At 42.0% G+C, this 15,803-nt stretch overlaps 1 protein-coding gene across 1 annotated transcript in view; it reads right to left on the reverse strand.

The window, feature by feature from the left end:
* LOC138853847 (sterile alpha motif domain-containing protein 5-like) overlaps window positions 1-11,953 on the reverse strand; it is a 98,969-nt gene extending 87,016 nt beyond the window's left edge. Inside the window, exon 1 of the mRNA XM_070093165.1 lies at window positions 11,124-11,953. Within this exon, the coding sequence (XP_069949266.1) occupies window positions 11,124-11,657 (534 nt within the window). The 5' untranslated portion in view covers window positions 11,658-11,953. The remainder of the gene's footprint in view (window positions 1-11,123) is intronic.
* Between the last annotated feature and the right edge of the window lie 3,850 nt (window positions 11,954-15,803).

Below are 15,803 nucleotides of genomic sequence, written 5' to 3' on the forward strand. Positions count from 1 at the left end.
ACTTATATATCCATACCTCACCTATGCTATCTGTGCTTGGGGTTCAACTGCAGCAACACACCTAAAGCCAATAATAACCCAACAAAAAGCCGCAGTAAGAATAATCACTAAATCCCATCCCTGGCAACACCACCCACCCCACTCTTCTTAGATCTAAACTTACTCCCTGTTCAGTACATCCACACTTACTACTGTGCAATCTACATCTACAGGACCTTAAATTCCAATATTAACCTTGACCTAAAACGCTTTCTTGATAGTTGCGAAAGAACCCACAGGCACAACACCAGACACAAACATCTCTATGACATTCCCCGTGTCCGACTAAACCTTTACAAAAATTCAATGTATGTCAAAGGCCCTAAAATCTGGAACACCCTACCTGAAAATTCTAAAACTGCAGACACATTCATCACCTTCAAAACTACCATCAGAAAACATCTTATCTCCCTGATACACCCTGTCAACTAATTACACGAATACCACCTGGTGGTTAACACTTACACTCACTCACCCATTTGACCATAAACAAAAATATCAATCTCAATCTCAAAATAATGAATCTTAACTAGTCATAAGTTGGCCTGTGATACTCCAATACTGAAACTATGTATAGTGCCAAAACAAAAGCATTCACATTGCTAAACTCACAAACTAGTATTTAGTCACTTAGCCATAATACCAACTTACCTCATAATTTTGTAATATTTTAAACTTAAGATTTAATTTAAGTCTGCCCGAAATGCCTAGCCATGCTAGGTGTTCTAGTGGTACACTCTGTAATTATTATTTTACTACATGTAAACCACACAATAACCAAATTCTGTAAACTCAGCATTGTAATCCTTATAGAGAATAAACTTTGAAGATAGTAGTGGTGCCATGCACCATGAGGCAGCAGACCATGGTGGTACCCACACTGCTGAGTCAGCTGAGCTACAACAAAGCCCACCCTCAACCACCCACCCACCACATCAAGCTCCACAACAACCTTCACAACCACAACCACCTGTCAATATCCAGTACCCACTAGCAGACCACACCTGGGTTTGGTAGGAAGGTGCCAATTTTGTTCCCAATCCCATCACTTTAATGAAAGTCAAAGTGGAATACGGCCATCTTGTACACTTGGGAACAATGCCATCGAACTGGAATGCTTCGAGTTATTCTTTGACGAACCCCTGATGGAAATTATTGTCTGGGAAAGCATCACATACTTTGATTACAGCATGGCAAACAACTCTTTCACCAAGATCACGCCTACACCAGAGGAAGGAAACAACTGTGGCTGAGATGTATCTCTTCTTAGCCACAATAATGCTTATGCCACATGCGTATAAGCACAGTGTCAAATCATACTGGTTGACAGACCACCTGATTGCAACCCCATCTTTCAGTGATATAATACCAGTGAATTGATTTGTGCTACTATTATGTATGCTACACTTCTCAAACAAAACCAGGCCTGACAGAGGAGACAGGTTATATAAGATTAGGAATGTGTTCATGTATCTGAAACAGAAATTCAATATGTATTTTTATCCCTTGAGGAAGCTTGTTATTAATGAGTCTGATTTTGTTCAAAGGTAGACTGTCGTTCAAGCAGTATATACCAAGCAAGAGGAAATTCTTTGGTATAAAGTTGTTTGAACTTTGTGATTGCTACAGTGGTCTTGTATTGGGTATTATTGTGTACACTGGAAGCAATACATTGCAAGATACCAGGAAGATATTGGGTATCTGTTGATGTGTTTAGAACAATGATGGAACCATATCTTAGTAAGGGGCATATATTATATACTGATAACTGGTACACAAGCCCCTTACTCAGTGATTTTTTGCGAGTGAACACGACAGACATGTGTGGCACAGTGCGTGCAAATCGTAAGCATATGCCTAGGCTCAACGCAGGCACTGGTAGAGGCGAGGTGCAGGTGTCTGCTGCCAATTACATCATGGCATTTCAGTGGCATAACAAATGAGATGTCGCACTGCTGACATCAATTCACCAAAATGAAATGAGACACTGGCAGGTAGAACAGATCAATGAACCCATTCTAAAACCTGCAGCTGTAATGGACTACACCCTCAATATGCACTCAGTGGACAAATGTAACATGCAAACTGGGTTTGCTGATTGTGTTTGCAAGAGTTATAAGTGGTACATAAAGCTTTTTTCATATTCTGGACATTTCCATGCTCAATGCTTATAATATGTACAAGTTGAAGACCAGAACCAAACTACAATATGGGTAATTTTGTTTGTCTGTCATCAGACAAATATTATTCAAGTACCAAGTAACAACATCTGCAACAGAACACCGCCTGCAAACTGATGAACAACTACCCTCTCGTCTGAGGCCTGGTGATCACTTCCTGATACAACTGCTTCCTACTACTTTGAAGAAAACTGCTCAAAAGGTGTTATGTCTGTGCACATACAACACCTGCAAAAATGCAGACACACTTGTTTAATGTTTGAGGAGTGTAAAACACCACTGTGCATGAGACCATGTTTCAAAGAATTCCACAAGCTGCAGCACTTCTAGGACCATGTCCAATGACTATATGTGTATATATAATATAGAAAAATAGTAATAAACAACATTTTCTATTGTTCGTTTGTGTAAACATGTTTTGTAAACAATATAATGACAACACTGTTTGTGCAGTTATTGTGTAGCATGCAACAAGTGAATTTAAATACAATGTGCCTTATACTGATCTCACAGGCCATAAAAGTTACTTGAAAAAAAAAGTTAAAAAAATTAAAGAAAAAAAAGTAGAAAAAATAAATAAAACACTACCGTGGGACCGGCAGTCACCGATGTTGCCGTAAGCTGGTCACTGTCTGTCAACTTCATGCCTCTATATCTTGGCAAGTATTGATAGCAAAAAATTTTTTTACTAAAACACTTAAAAAATAACCCTAAGATTTTGGTAAGAAAAAATATTTTTTTTTTTTCAAATATTTTTCAACCCCTAGTGGGTCAACAGGATCGAGGCTCTCAACCCTCAAAGGGTTAAGAGCTTGAACCTGCTTAACATACAAAATACTGTACCCATTCATATTATTGTGCCCACTACATACACAGAACATTTTTCTCCGATATTAACTCTCCTCTTGAACTCCTCGTTTAGGACTACAACAGAACGCACTTGCATAACACAAGACACAAAACACTCTGATATCCCTTGTGTCCATCTCTCCCTATGCAAAAATACTACACACATAATGGACCCTAAGATTTGAAATTCATTGCCTGAACATACAAAAGGGCCTCTGCCTGCAAACCAATTCAAAGCTCTGCTTAGAAATCACCTCATCTCCCAAAATTAACCACAGAAATACTATATATTATTGCCATCGACAACTCAAATTCCTAAATATTATGAGATTATTTCAAAACTAAAATGGTCTCAATCTCATTATGTAAAATGTGCCAAAATATAATACTGTAACTTGTTAATCACTTACTTGTTAATTCAATTACTGCTATACAAATGTACAGCTAAACATTTCTGGACACACACATGGTAAATTTCTAGGTCTCCACCTAGACTGCAACCTCAAATTCCAAACTCACATACAACAAATATCCAAGAAAGTCTCGAAAACAATAGGCATCCTTTCAAAGATACGGTACTATGTACCCCGATCAGCTCTCCTTGCACTATACCACTCGCTCATCTACCCTTACCTCGCCTATGGTATTTGTGCATGGGGCTCAACCACAGCAAATCACCTCAAACCTTTAATAACCCAACAAAAAACTGCAGTGCAACTGATTACAAACTCCTGTAATAGACAGCAGACTCCTCCACTTTTCAAGTCTTAACTTACTCAATATACAAAACATCTACACTTACTACTGTGCCTACTACATGCACAGAACACTATACTCAAATATACACCTGCCTTTCAAACTCCTACTTACCAACTGCAACAGAACACACAACCATAATACAAGACACAAATCATTCTTCGATGTCCCTCATGTTCATCTCTCCCTGTGTAAAAATGCTATGCACGTAAAGGGCCCAAAGATCTGGAATCCATTACCAGAACACACTAAAGGACCCCTGCTTGTACTTAGAAATCATCTCATCACCCAAAATTAACCAGAAAATCTGTACTTAATGCCTACCTTTTACTCAAGCAACACAAAAAAACCAACGATGTCTCAATTTCAATACTGAATATTTTGCTGACGATTTCACAACCATGTACTCATTACTTTTAAAAACTGATGTTCAAATTTCATTGTTCTGAATACTAAATTGTAATAATTCACATTGCAAATTGATTAATTAGTTCTATTGCAAAACTGTAATACTTCAAAATTGTAATGTTCAAATTTCATTGTTTAAATATTCAATTGTACTTCATATTGTAAATTGTTTACTATAATTTTTACCATTTAATCTGTTATAGCCTAATTAATCTTAACTTAAAATTAAGTTTGCCCAAAATGCTCTGCATACAAGGGGCTTTTGGCATGTACACTCAACTACAATATTCCTTTCTAAAACATGTCAAAATAAATATTATAAACCACTACCTACCTCTGCTGAAATATAAAAATCTATGTTCAATTCGAACCAACTATGATATATATTCTTTAACTTGTTAGTCAGCTCATCTCAATTATAAGTTCAATTGCTGCTAAACCACTACTACCTCTGTTGAAATATATAAAATGATGTTCAATTCAAACCAACTATGATATATATGCCTAGTGTTAAGTAGTCTGTTAAACATTAGGTTTATTCTGCTCGAAATGCCTTGGCATGATAGTGGCTTTTTTTGTACTTAGCAAAACAAAACTGTAATTACACATTGTAAACTATGCAAAGATATAAAATCCTTAATCCTTAATATGTATTTATGATTGGCTGGGATAGGTTAAGGGGATAAGGTGTTTTTTAACTGTAGTTTTAGAAACGCTAGCTGACAGTGGTTCTGGAGATTTCTGGCAATGTGCTCCAGATTTTGGGCCCTTTTATGTACATTGAGTTTTTGAAAAGATTTACCCTGACATGGGGAATGTCAGAGGTTTTTGTGCCTAGCGTTGTCTATGTGCCCTATTGCAACTGTCAAGAAAGCACTTCAGGTCAGGATTTATGTTAGAATTGATTGTTCTGTAAATGTAGGTTGCACCTTAGTACGAGTGTATATTTTGTATATTAAGCAAGTTCTAACTCTTGAAAAGCATAGGGGTGTGTTGTCTAGCATAGGAATTGATGATCATCTGCACAGCAGCTTTTTGCTGGGTTATTAACGATTTGAAGTGATTAGTTGTAGAACCCCAAGCACAAATACCATAGGCGAAATAAGGGTACATTAGAGAGTAGTACATGTATAGTGAAAGTGGTGCTGTTTGGGGTACATAGTATTGTATCTTGGAAAAGATGTCTACTGTTAAAAGTATAAGGTATTACCTGGAGTTTACCTGGAGAGAGTTTCGGGGGTCAACGCCCCCGCGGCCCGGTCTGTGACCAGGCCTCCTGGTGGATCAGCGCCTGATCAACCAGGCTGTTGCTGCTGGCTGCACGCAAACCAACGTACGAGCCACAGCCCGGCTGATCAGGAACTGCCTTTAGGTGCTTGTCCAGTGCCAGCTTGAAGACTGCCAGGGGTCTGTTGGTAATCCCCCTTATGTGTGCTGGGAGGCAGTTGAACAGTCTCGGTCCCCTGACACTTATTGTATGGTCTCTTAACGTGCTAGTGACACCCCTGCTTTTCATTGGGGGGATGGTGCATCGTCTGCCAAGTCTTTTGCTTTCGTAGTGAGTGATTTTCGTGTGCAAGTTCGGTACTAGTCCCTCTAGGATTTTCCAGGTGTATATAATCATGTATCTCTCCCTCCTGCGTTCCAGGGAATACAGGTTTAGAAACCTCAAGCGCTCCCAGTAATTGAGGTGTTTTATCTCCGTTATGCGCGCCGTGAAAGTTCTCTGTACATTTTCTAGGTCGGCAATTTCACCTGCCTTGAAAGGTGCTGTTAGAGTGCAGCAATATTCCAGCCTAGATAGAACAAGTGACCTGAAGAGTGTCATCATGGGCTTGGCCTCCCTAGTTTTGAAGGTTCTCATTATCCATCCTGTCATTTTTCTAGCAGATGCGATTGATACAATGTTATGGTCCTTGAAGGTGAGATCCTCCGACATAATCACTCCCAGGTCTTTGACGTTGGTGTTTCGCTCTATTTTGTGGCCAGAATTTGTTTTGTACTCTGATGAAGATTTAATTTCCTCATGTTTACCATATCTGAGTAATTGAAATTTCTCATCGTTGAACTTCATATTGTTTTCTGCAGCCCACTGAAAGATTTGGTTGATGTCCGCCTGGAGCCTTGCAGTGTCTGCAATGGAAGACACTGTCATGCAGATTCGGGTGTCATCTGTAAAGGAAGACACGGTGCTGTGGCTGACATCCTTGTCTATGTCGGATATGAGGATGAGGAACAAGATGGGAGCTAGTACTGTGCCTTGTGGAACAGAGCTTTTCACCGTAGCTGCCTCGGACTTTACTCTGTTGACGACTACTCTCTGTGTTCTGTTAGTGAGGAAATTATAGATCCATCGACCAACTTTTCCTGTTATTCCTTTAGCGCGCATTTTGTGCGCTATTACGCCATGGTCACACTTGTCGAAGGCTTTTGCAAAGTCTGTATATATTACATCTGCATTCTTTTTGTCTTCTAGTGCATTTAGGACCTTGTCGTAGTGATCCAGTAGTTGAGACAGACAGGAGCGACCTGTTCTAAACCCATGTTGCCCTGGGTTGTGTAACTGATGGGTTTCTAGATGGGTGGTGATCTTGCTTCTTAGGACCCTTTCAAAGATTTTTATGATATGGGATGTTAGTGCTATTGGTCTGTAGTTCTTTGCTGTTGCTTTACTGCCCCCTTTGTGGAGTGGGGCTATGTCTGTTGTTTTTAGTAACTGAGGGACGACCCCCGTGTCCATGCTCCCTCTCCATAGGATGGAAAAGGCTCGTGATAGGGGCTTCTTGCAGTTCTTGATGAACACAGAGTTCCATGAGTCTGGCCCTGGGGCAGAGTGCATGGGCATGTCATTTATCGCCTGTTCGAAGTCATTTGGCGTCAGGATAACATCGGATAGGCTTGTGTTAATCAAATTTTGTGGCTCTCTCATAAAAAATTCATTTTGATCTTCGACTCTCAGTCTGGTTAGCGGCTTGCTAAAAACTGAGTCATATTGGGACTTGAGTAGCTCACTCATTTCCTTGCTGTCATCTGTGTAGGACCCATCTTGTTTAAGTAGGGGCCCAATACTGGACGTTGTTCTCGATTTTGATTTGGCATAGGAGAAGAAATACTTTGGGTTTCTTTCGATTTCATTTATGGCTTTTAGTTCTTCCCGCGATTCCTGACTCCTAAAGGATTCTTTTAGCTTAAGTTCGATGCTTGCTATTTCTCTGACCAGTGTCTCCCTGCGCATTTCTGATATATTGACCTCTTTTAGCCGCTCTGTTATTCTTTTCCGTCGCCTGTAAAGGGAGCGCCTGTCTCTTTCTATTTTACATCTACTCCTCCTTTTTCTTAGAGGAATAAGCCTTGTGCATACATCGAGTGCCACCGAGTTAATCTGTTCTAGGCATAAGTTTGGGTCTGTGTTGCTTAGTATATCTTCCCAGCTTATATCGGTTAGGACTTGGTTTACTTGGTCCCACTTTATGTTTTTGTTATTGAAGTTGAATTTGGTGAATGATAACATTTTGTTTGGGTTTTTTAACCCTGGAGAGTTAGCCACCCAGGATAACCCAAGAAAGGCAGTGTCTCTTCAATCTTGCCCCCCAGGATGCAACCCAGACCAGTCAGTTAACACCCAGGTACCTTCTTGCTTGCTAAGTGAATAGGGACAACAAGTGTAAGGATACACACCCAATGTTTCCACCCTTGCCAGGGATCAAACCATGGACACTGTGTGTGAAGAGAGAGCAGTGCCTACTAGGTCACAGGACATCTATTGTTCATACTGCAGTTACCAGTATTGATACCTAAACAGAATGACTAAAAGACGTCATTTGGGCTATTAGCCAAAGAGGGTAAAAACCCCACAATGAAAGAAAGCCAAACAGTGTGGTATATTCGAGTTTGGGTCCTTACCTAGTATGCACTAACAACAGTTGAGATTAAGACACATGTGCAACATCTGGGTATCTTTATTGTAGACGTTTCGCCATCCAGTGGCTTTATCAATACAAATTCTAGGACATAACTTGAAGACAGTAGAACTATGTACAGAAGATGAGGTAATCAGTCCCTCAACCTAGGAGTAGGTGCGAAGAGCACCATAGTCGTGGAGATTCTGAAGCAGAAGAAAGGATCCTGGCGCTTATATAGTAACGTCAGGTGTAGCAGACGAGGGCATATTCACTGGTAGGCGGGATTCCCCAGTGGAAGTAGGTCCTTCTGTACATAGTTCTACTGTCTTCAAGTTATGTCCTAGAATTTGTATTGATAAAGCCACTGGATGGCGAAACGTCTACAATAAAGATACCCAGATGTTGCACATGTGTCTTAATCTCATCTTGTCGGTATTGTATACCATTCGTACACAACTTGTCAGACACTGCAACATCATGGAATCTTAATTCTGAGGACATGTACATAACCTTCACGACTACGACAACTACTACTACAACTAACCCATCTCTTTGGGAAGGACCTACTTCCACTGGGGAATCCCGCCTACCAGTGAATATGCCCTCGTCTGCTACACCTGACGTTACTATATAAGCGCCAGGATCCTTTCTTCTGCTTCAGAATCTCCACGACTATGGTGCTCTTCGCACCTACTCCTAGTTTGAGGGACTGATTACCTCATCTTCTGTACATAGTTCTACTGTCTTCAAGTTATGTCCTAGAATTTGTATTGATAAAGCCACTGGATGGCGAAACGTCTACAATAAAGATACCCAGATGTTGCACATGTGTCTTAATCTCATCTTGTCGGTATTGTATACCATTCGTACACAACTAACAACAGTTGACTAGCTGCAGGGGCTGGTGTAATAAGACTTGCACATATGTCTTGGCCCCCCCCCCCTAGTATTTACTTATCTTCAACGCCAATTTTTGAATATTCTAAAATAAGGTAATCGTTCAAACAGGTGCCTTACTTTATTTATTTACAATTTGAGCATACATACAGAGGTACAAAAAAATACAGATAAGAGCAGCATGCCAAAGCCACTTATACTATGCATAGCATTACGGGCTGGCTTAAAATTAACTAATTTATTAACTAAATTATATTAACTAATTTATTAGGCCCTCCAATGATGACATTCACACTCAAAATGAATTTGGTCATTTTCACATCAAAACAGACTATTATTTTCAAAAACTTAAAGAATTTTTCCTACTACTGCACTTACAAATTAAATTCAGCATAAATTTTTGGATACAATTTCATAAAATGATTCATGGATGGCTACAGTATAAACAAATTCAATATCTATGGAATAGACAATACAGTACAATCTCTAATTTACATAATACTGCATCAAACACTAGACAAACACACATTCTGCTTTCCTTATGGGTGAGTGTGTGACAAAAATAGCAGCCATCAAGGGTGGGTGACAGCACCTGTCACCTGCCTGATGCCATGAAGCAAGATATCATTGAAGCTTCTGTTATAATTTTTTTTATAATAGTCTTGAGGGGACATGTTATGGGTGGGTGACAGTACATGTAGGATGTATGCACAAGTGGGTGACTGTACATGTGGGATGTATGCACAGGTGGGTGACTGTACATGTGGGATGTATGCACAGGTGGGTGACTGTACATGTGGGATGTATGCACAGGTGGGTGACTGTACATGTGGGATGTATGCACAGGTGGGTGACTGTACATGTGGGATGTATGCACAGGTGGGTGACAGTACATGTGATATGTATGCACAGGTGGGTGACAGTACATGTGGGATGTATGCACAGGTGGGTGACAGTACATGTGGGGTGTATGCACAGGTGGGTGACAGTACATGTGGGGTGTATGCACAGGTGGGTGACAGTACATGTGGGGTGGGATGTATTCACAGGTGGATGACAGTACATGTGGGGTGGGATGCATGCACTTGTGGATGACAGTACATGTGGAGTGGGATGTATGCACAGGTGGATGACAGTACATGTGGGGTGGGATGTATGCACAGGTGGATGACAGTACATGTGGGGTGGGATGTATGCACAGGTGGGTGACAGTACATGTGGGGTGGGATGTATGCACAGGTGGATGACAGTACATGTGGGGTGGGATGTATGCACAGGTGGATGACAGTACATGTGGGGTGGGATGTATGCACAGGTGGGTGACAGTACATGTGGGGTGGGATGTATGCACAGGTGGGTGACAGTCAAGTGGGATGTAGGACCATTAGATTTAACAGTAGAAATAGGAAGCAGATAAGGATGACAGTACCTGTGTGGTGCAGGGGTGTATGTGTGTGTGTGTGTTGTGTGTGACAGTAAGACAAGACGGGAGAGTGACAGTACCAGTGTAGTGTAAGGGAGGATATGTATGATGTATATATGATGCAGTATATGATTTATGTATGATTACATGTGTATATTACGAATTTATGTATGTATGATGTGTACAGATGTGTATGTATATTCCTGTGTGTGTGAGCAAAAGAGTAGGGGCACTAATAAGGTGAGGACTATCTGTGTAGTGTTGGGGTGTATGACAGTAAGAGCAGGAAGCAGGTGAGGGTGACAGTACCTTTGTAGTGTAGGGGGGTGTGACATGAGCAGCAGACGAGGGTGACAGTACCTGTGTAGAGTAGGGGTGACAGTAGGAGCAGGTGAGGATGACAGTACCTGTGTAGAGTAGGGGTGACAGTAGGAGCAGGTGAGGATGACAGTACCTGTGTAGTGTAGGGGCGTGACAGTAGGGGCAGGTGAGGATGACTGTACCTGTGTAGTGTAGGGGTGTGACAGTAGGGGCAGGAAGCATGTGTGGGTGACAGATCCTGTGAAGTGTACGGGGGAGTGACAGAAGGAAGCATGTGAGGGGTGACAGTACCTGTGTAGTGTAGGGGTGTGACAGTATGAGCAGGAAGCAGGTGAGGGGTGACAGTACCTGTGTAGTGTAGGGGTGTGTAGCCAGGTCGACAGCATCCTGCACCAGCCTCTCCTTCAGCAGGCCACTAAGCTGTGTGTGAGGCAGCCTCACCAGCTCTGCCCTCCCGGCCTCGTAGGCGTCCAAGTAGCGGGCTGGGGTTGTGTTGGAGGTCATGGGCAGTGTCATGGAGGGCGGAGGTTCACCAGGGGTAGAGGCTGTGGAGCCTGACCCACGAGACCCACGGGAGGAACGGGAGGAGCGGCCCCGAGACCCACTGGAGTTACGGAGAGTTGTGTGATCGCGGGATGCCAGCTGCGCCTCCTCCACTGTGAAGTACACTGAGGCAGCACCCTCCTCTCGCAGTAACATGACAGCATTCAGCAGTGAAGTTCGGTGACCCGGGTTCACTACACCGATGGCGTCCAGGTCGGGAGCACCTATCTGTTTGCATATCTCTAGGTCATCGTAGCCGTTGTCGAGGAAAGATTCAGCATACTGCTCCATGTGGAGGGATCTAAGCCACTCCTCAACTATGGTCTCCTCCATCTCCATCACAGAACTACACCCACACTAACACTCTTCACTCATTTCATTAAGCCAGGGAGGGAGGTGTTGGCATGCGCCTGACCCACGCACCACTTGACACTTGACTGTTTACACCGCGGGCTGCTACCTCCCGCTCCACTTGCCAAAAGCCGCCAATAGATGGCTCTCTCAGTCTTGACAAATGACTTGCGCCGGCTCCTGCTCGCAATGTTTAACCTACCCCAAGATTTTATTTATACTGTACTATATTCATAAACTCCGCCTCTTTTCCAATAACTGCGCGCTAGTGTAATTTATACTACCATCCATTTCTGAAATACAGTTATATATATATATATATCAATTATGCATATTTATTAATTCTCCCTAAAATGGGCACTGTATCCTTTTACTACCATTAGATGTCTTAGCGCTTCTTTTTGATTATAATAATAATAACTACCATTAGAAATGACTTAACTATGAGAAAAAATAGTTTCAGAACGCATTGTAGGGACTAACGACCATAAATTCATTGAAACAGCAAGGCACTGGGATATCCTTGCACATTCCAAGAGCAAAGTTGCTTATCTCTAAGACCACAAATAGCCAGACTGGGAGAATACCTCATACAGTTGTGACCGGGCGTGGACGTGTCAGTGGCTCATTACTTTGTAATTTGTTCATGATTGTAACCATGTATAGAAGTGTAGATCATTCATTACCTTTGTAACTTGCCATGATTGTGACCGGATCTACCTGGAGTTCATTACCTTTGTAACTAGTTCAGCTATCATTACTTTGGGGTCCAGTCCCTGGACCCATTATGCACCTCTGTAATCTTTTGACCACCGCCCACAGGATGGGTATGGGGTGCCCGGTGGCCTGGTGGCTAAAGTTCCCGCTTCACACACGCAGGGCCCTGGTTCGATTCCCGGCGGATGGAAACATTTCGACGTTTCCTTACACCTGTTCTCCTGTTCACCTAGCAGTAAATAGGTACCTGGGTGTTAGTCGACTGGTGTGGGTCGTATCCTGGGGGAAAAGATTGAGGACCACAATGGAAATAAGTTAGACAGTCCTCGATGACGCACTAACTTTCTTGGGTTATCCTGGGTGGCTAACCCTCCGGGGTTAAAAATCCGAACGAAAATCGCCCAAAATCATTGCTTGACAATATCTCATGAGAAACTAGCCACTTCGGTGGTAAAATCTTGTGGTGATGATAAACAAACTGATGATTGCAGTGGTGTTAATAATACAAAAATGATGAATCTGATAGTGGTGTTTACAATCACAGTGAAGATGATAAGGGCAGTGAAGACCATCATGATAGTCAGCCTGATGAGTGTAATGTATTGATAGATACTGAGTGTGGAGATGACCCGGTTGTTGATAATGGTGTGTGTATCACTGGTCATAATGATGAGGGAAGTGATACATGTGATGATAGTGATGAGTGTAATAAAAGCGGAGAGGTGAGTGCGAGGGATAGTGTCACCTTCCATACATTCACAGACAAAGAGTGCTGTGCCCTCTGAATACAAAGACTCCCAAGAGGTCTCACTAATGGAAGTGCACTTAGGAGACTCATGGATAAGGATAATACTGATGATATTGATATTGATTATGTCTGTTTGTTATTTAGTAAGTTTTTTCATTTTGCTGAGAAATTGAATTCTATCCCTGGACTTTTATAATGGAACCAAACTCGTATAAACTTTCCATTTTAAGTTGGAATATTGCGTCACTTAGAAAAAGATTTTCTGACCTGCATCATAAAGTAGCCACTGAATCCATTGATAGTGTGTGTCTACAAGAGTGCAGAGTCCCTGAAAAATCCCAGCCCCCTAAATTGCCATCATTTGTTGCATATAACCTCAAATCTACTAATTCTTGTGTTCTATATATTAAAAAATCACTTCCCCATCAACTTCTTGCACATAAGAAAACAGAGGGGCTACAATATCACGGTGTTAGGATTTATATAGGGAACTCTGCTCTCAACATATTTAACTTGTACGCTCCTGCTGATAAGTTTTAATTACTTGGAGCTCCCAACTTGTGCTCAGTCTGAACCTACTCTCATTATTGGTGATTATAATGCAAGACAAAAAAGCATTGGAAACTCTCAGTTTGGTAATCGTAATGGCAATCAACTGTTGTCACTCTTAAACAGTCATGATAATGTGCAAATTGTAGGTGACCTTGAACCCACACATATCTATGGAGGTGTCCTTGATCTGTGCCTGGGCTTCAACATTACTTCTGCCAGCTGTGAGTCTTCCATTGTAATAAATATAGCGTCTGATCATTTCCCAAGGCTAACCTCTCTAGATATTGGTTATACTATCCTCCCTGGTGGTATATTCGAACGGAAACGTCTTGTTTCCCCTGATCAACATGATGACTTTGTTGCACATGTGACTGACTGGTATAATTCCTATGAGTGTACCTCTGTCGAGACTTTTAACAATGACCTTGTGAGCAGTATTCAGAACTTCTTAGAGCCGCCTCTGAAACCTCCTACTAATCTAAACCCAAATGACTTCCATAATAATCATAAGTCTTATAAAAACCATACCTATTACAATGATTCTAAACTTCGAACATTGAAACGTATTGCTCGCAGACTAGGCCTAGCCTTTAGAAACCATCGTACCCCTGAAATGCTGAGCCTTTTCCAAACTGCCCTTGCTGCTGCCAGAGAACGTATGACAGAGCTGCGGCAAACAGACTGGGAACAATTTGTCAATGATCTCAATGCTCACACCCCACTTAGCCGGGCATGGAGGGACATAAATAGAGTTAAGGGAAACAGAATTGGGCAGATCGCGCACCCTCATCCCTTGCATAGAGCGAATGAGTTAGTCAGTGCTTGGGCTGCTACATCTAGCTATGACAGTCTTCCCAGTACCACACAGGCGAAATTAATGGACAAATATGATGCAAGGGAGAGACTTGTTTGCTTTATGCTCAGCAAGGCAGATGACTGCAACTTTCCTTTCACTAATTATGAACTTGATGCAGCACTAACTAAGGGCAACTCCACGTCACCTGGTGAGGATGGTATTACTTACAACATACTCAGATTGCTGTGTCGAGTACCAGGTAATCCTTTACTTGAATTATATAACATGAGTTATGTCACTGGGGAGCTCCATAAATCATGGACCAATAGCCTCATTATTCCCATTCCGAAGCCCAATCAACTAAACTCATTTCGCCCAATATCCCTTACTAGCTGCTTGTGTAAAACATTCGAAAGGATGATTCTTAATCGTCTTATGCACAGAATTAAGCAATTCTTGTCTCCCCGGTTGCATGGCTTCATGCATGGAAGGAGTGTTTACCTGGAGAGAGTTCCGGGGGTCAACGCCCCCGCGGCCCGGTATGTGACCAGGCCTCCTGGTGGATCAGAGCCTGATCAACCAGGCTGTTGCTGCTGGCTGCACGCAAACCAACGTATGAGCCACAGCCCGGCTGGTCAGGAACCGACTTTAGGTGCTTGTCCAGTGCCAGCTTGAAGACTGCCAGGGGTCTGTTGGTAATCCCCCTTATGTATGCTGGGAGGCAGTTGAACAGTCTCGGGCCCTGACACTTATTGTATGGTCTCTTAACGTGCTAGTGACACCCCTGCTTTTCATTGGGGGGATGTTGCGTCGTGTGCACAAAATGCGTGCTAAAGGAATAACAGGAAAAGTCGGTCGATGGATCTATAATTTCCTCACTAACAGAACACAGAGAGTAGTCGTCAACAGAGTAAAGTCCAAGGCAGCTACGGTGAAAAGCTCTGTTCCACAAGGCACAGTACTCACTCCCATCTTGTTCCTCATCCTCATATCCGACATAGATAAGGATGTCAGCCACAGCACCATGTCTTCCTTTGCAGATTTATTTATTTATTTATTTATTTATTTAAAAATTTGAGCACACATACAGAGGTACAAAAAATACAGATAAGAGCAGCATGCCAAAGCCACTTATACTATGCATAGCATTACGGGCTGGCTTAAAATTAACTTAAGATGAACTAAGCAATGATGACATCAGTGATAAAACTTTAATGTAAACAGATTACTATAAAGCACAAGTGAGTATTACAAAGACAGGTCATATAGTTGTATGCATTGTTGTACATTCAGTAGAATGGAGTATTCTGTTAGGTAGTGT

The sequence above is a fragment of the Cherax quadricarinatus genome, chromosome 42, assembly GCF_038502225.1.
Source record: "Cherax quadricarinatus isolate ZL_2023a chromosome 42, ASM3850222v1, whole genome shotgun sequence".
NCBI classification, from domain to species: Eukaryota; Metazoa; Arthropoda; class Malacostraca; order Decapoda; family Parastacidae; genus Cherax; species Cherax quadricarinatus.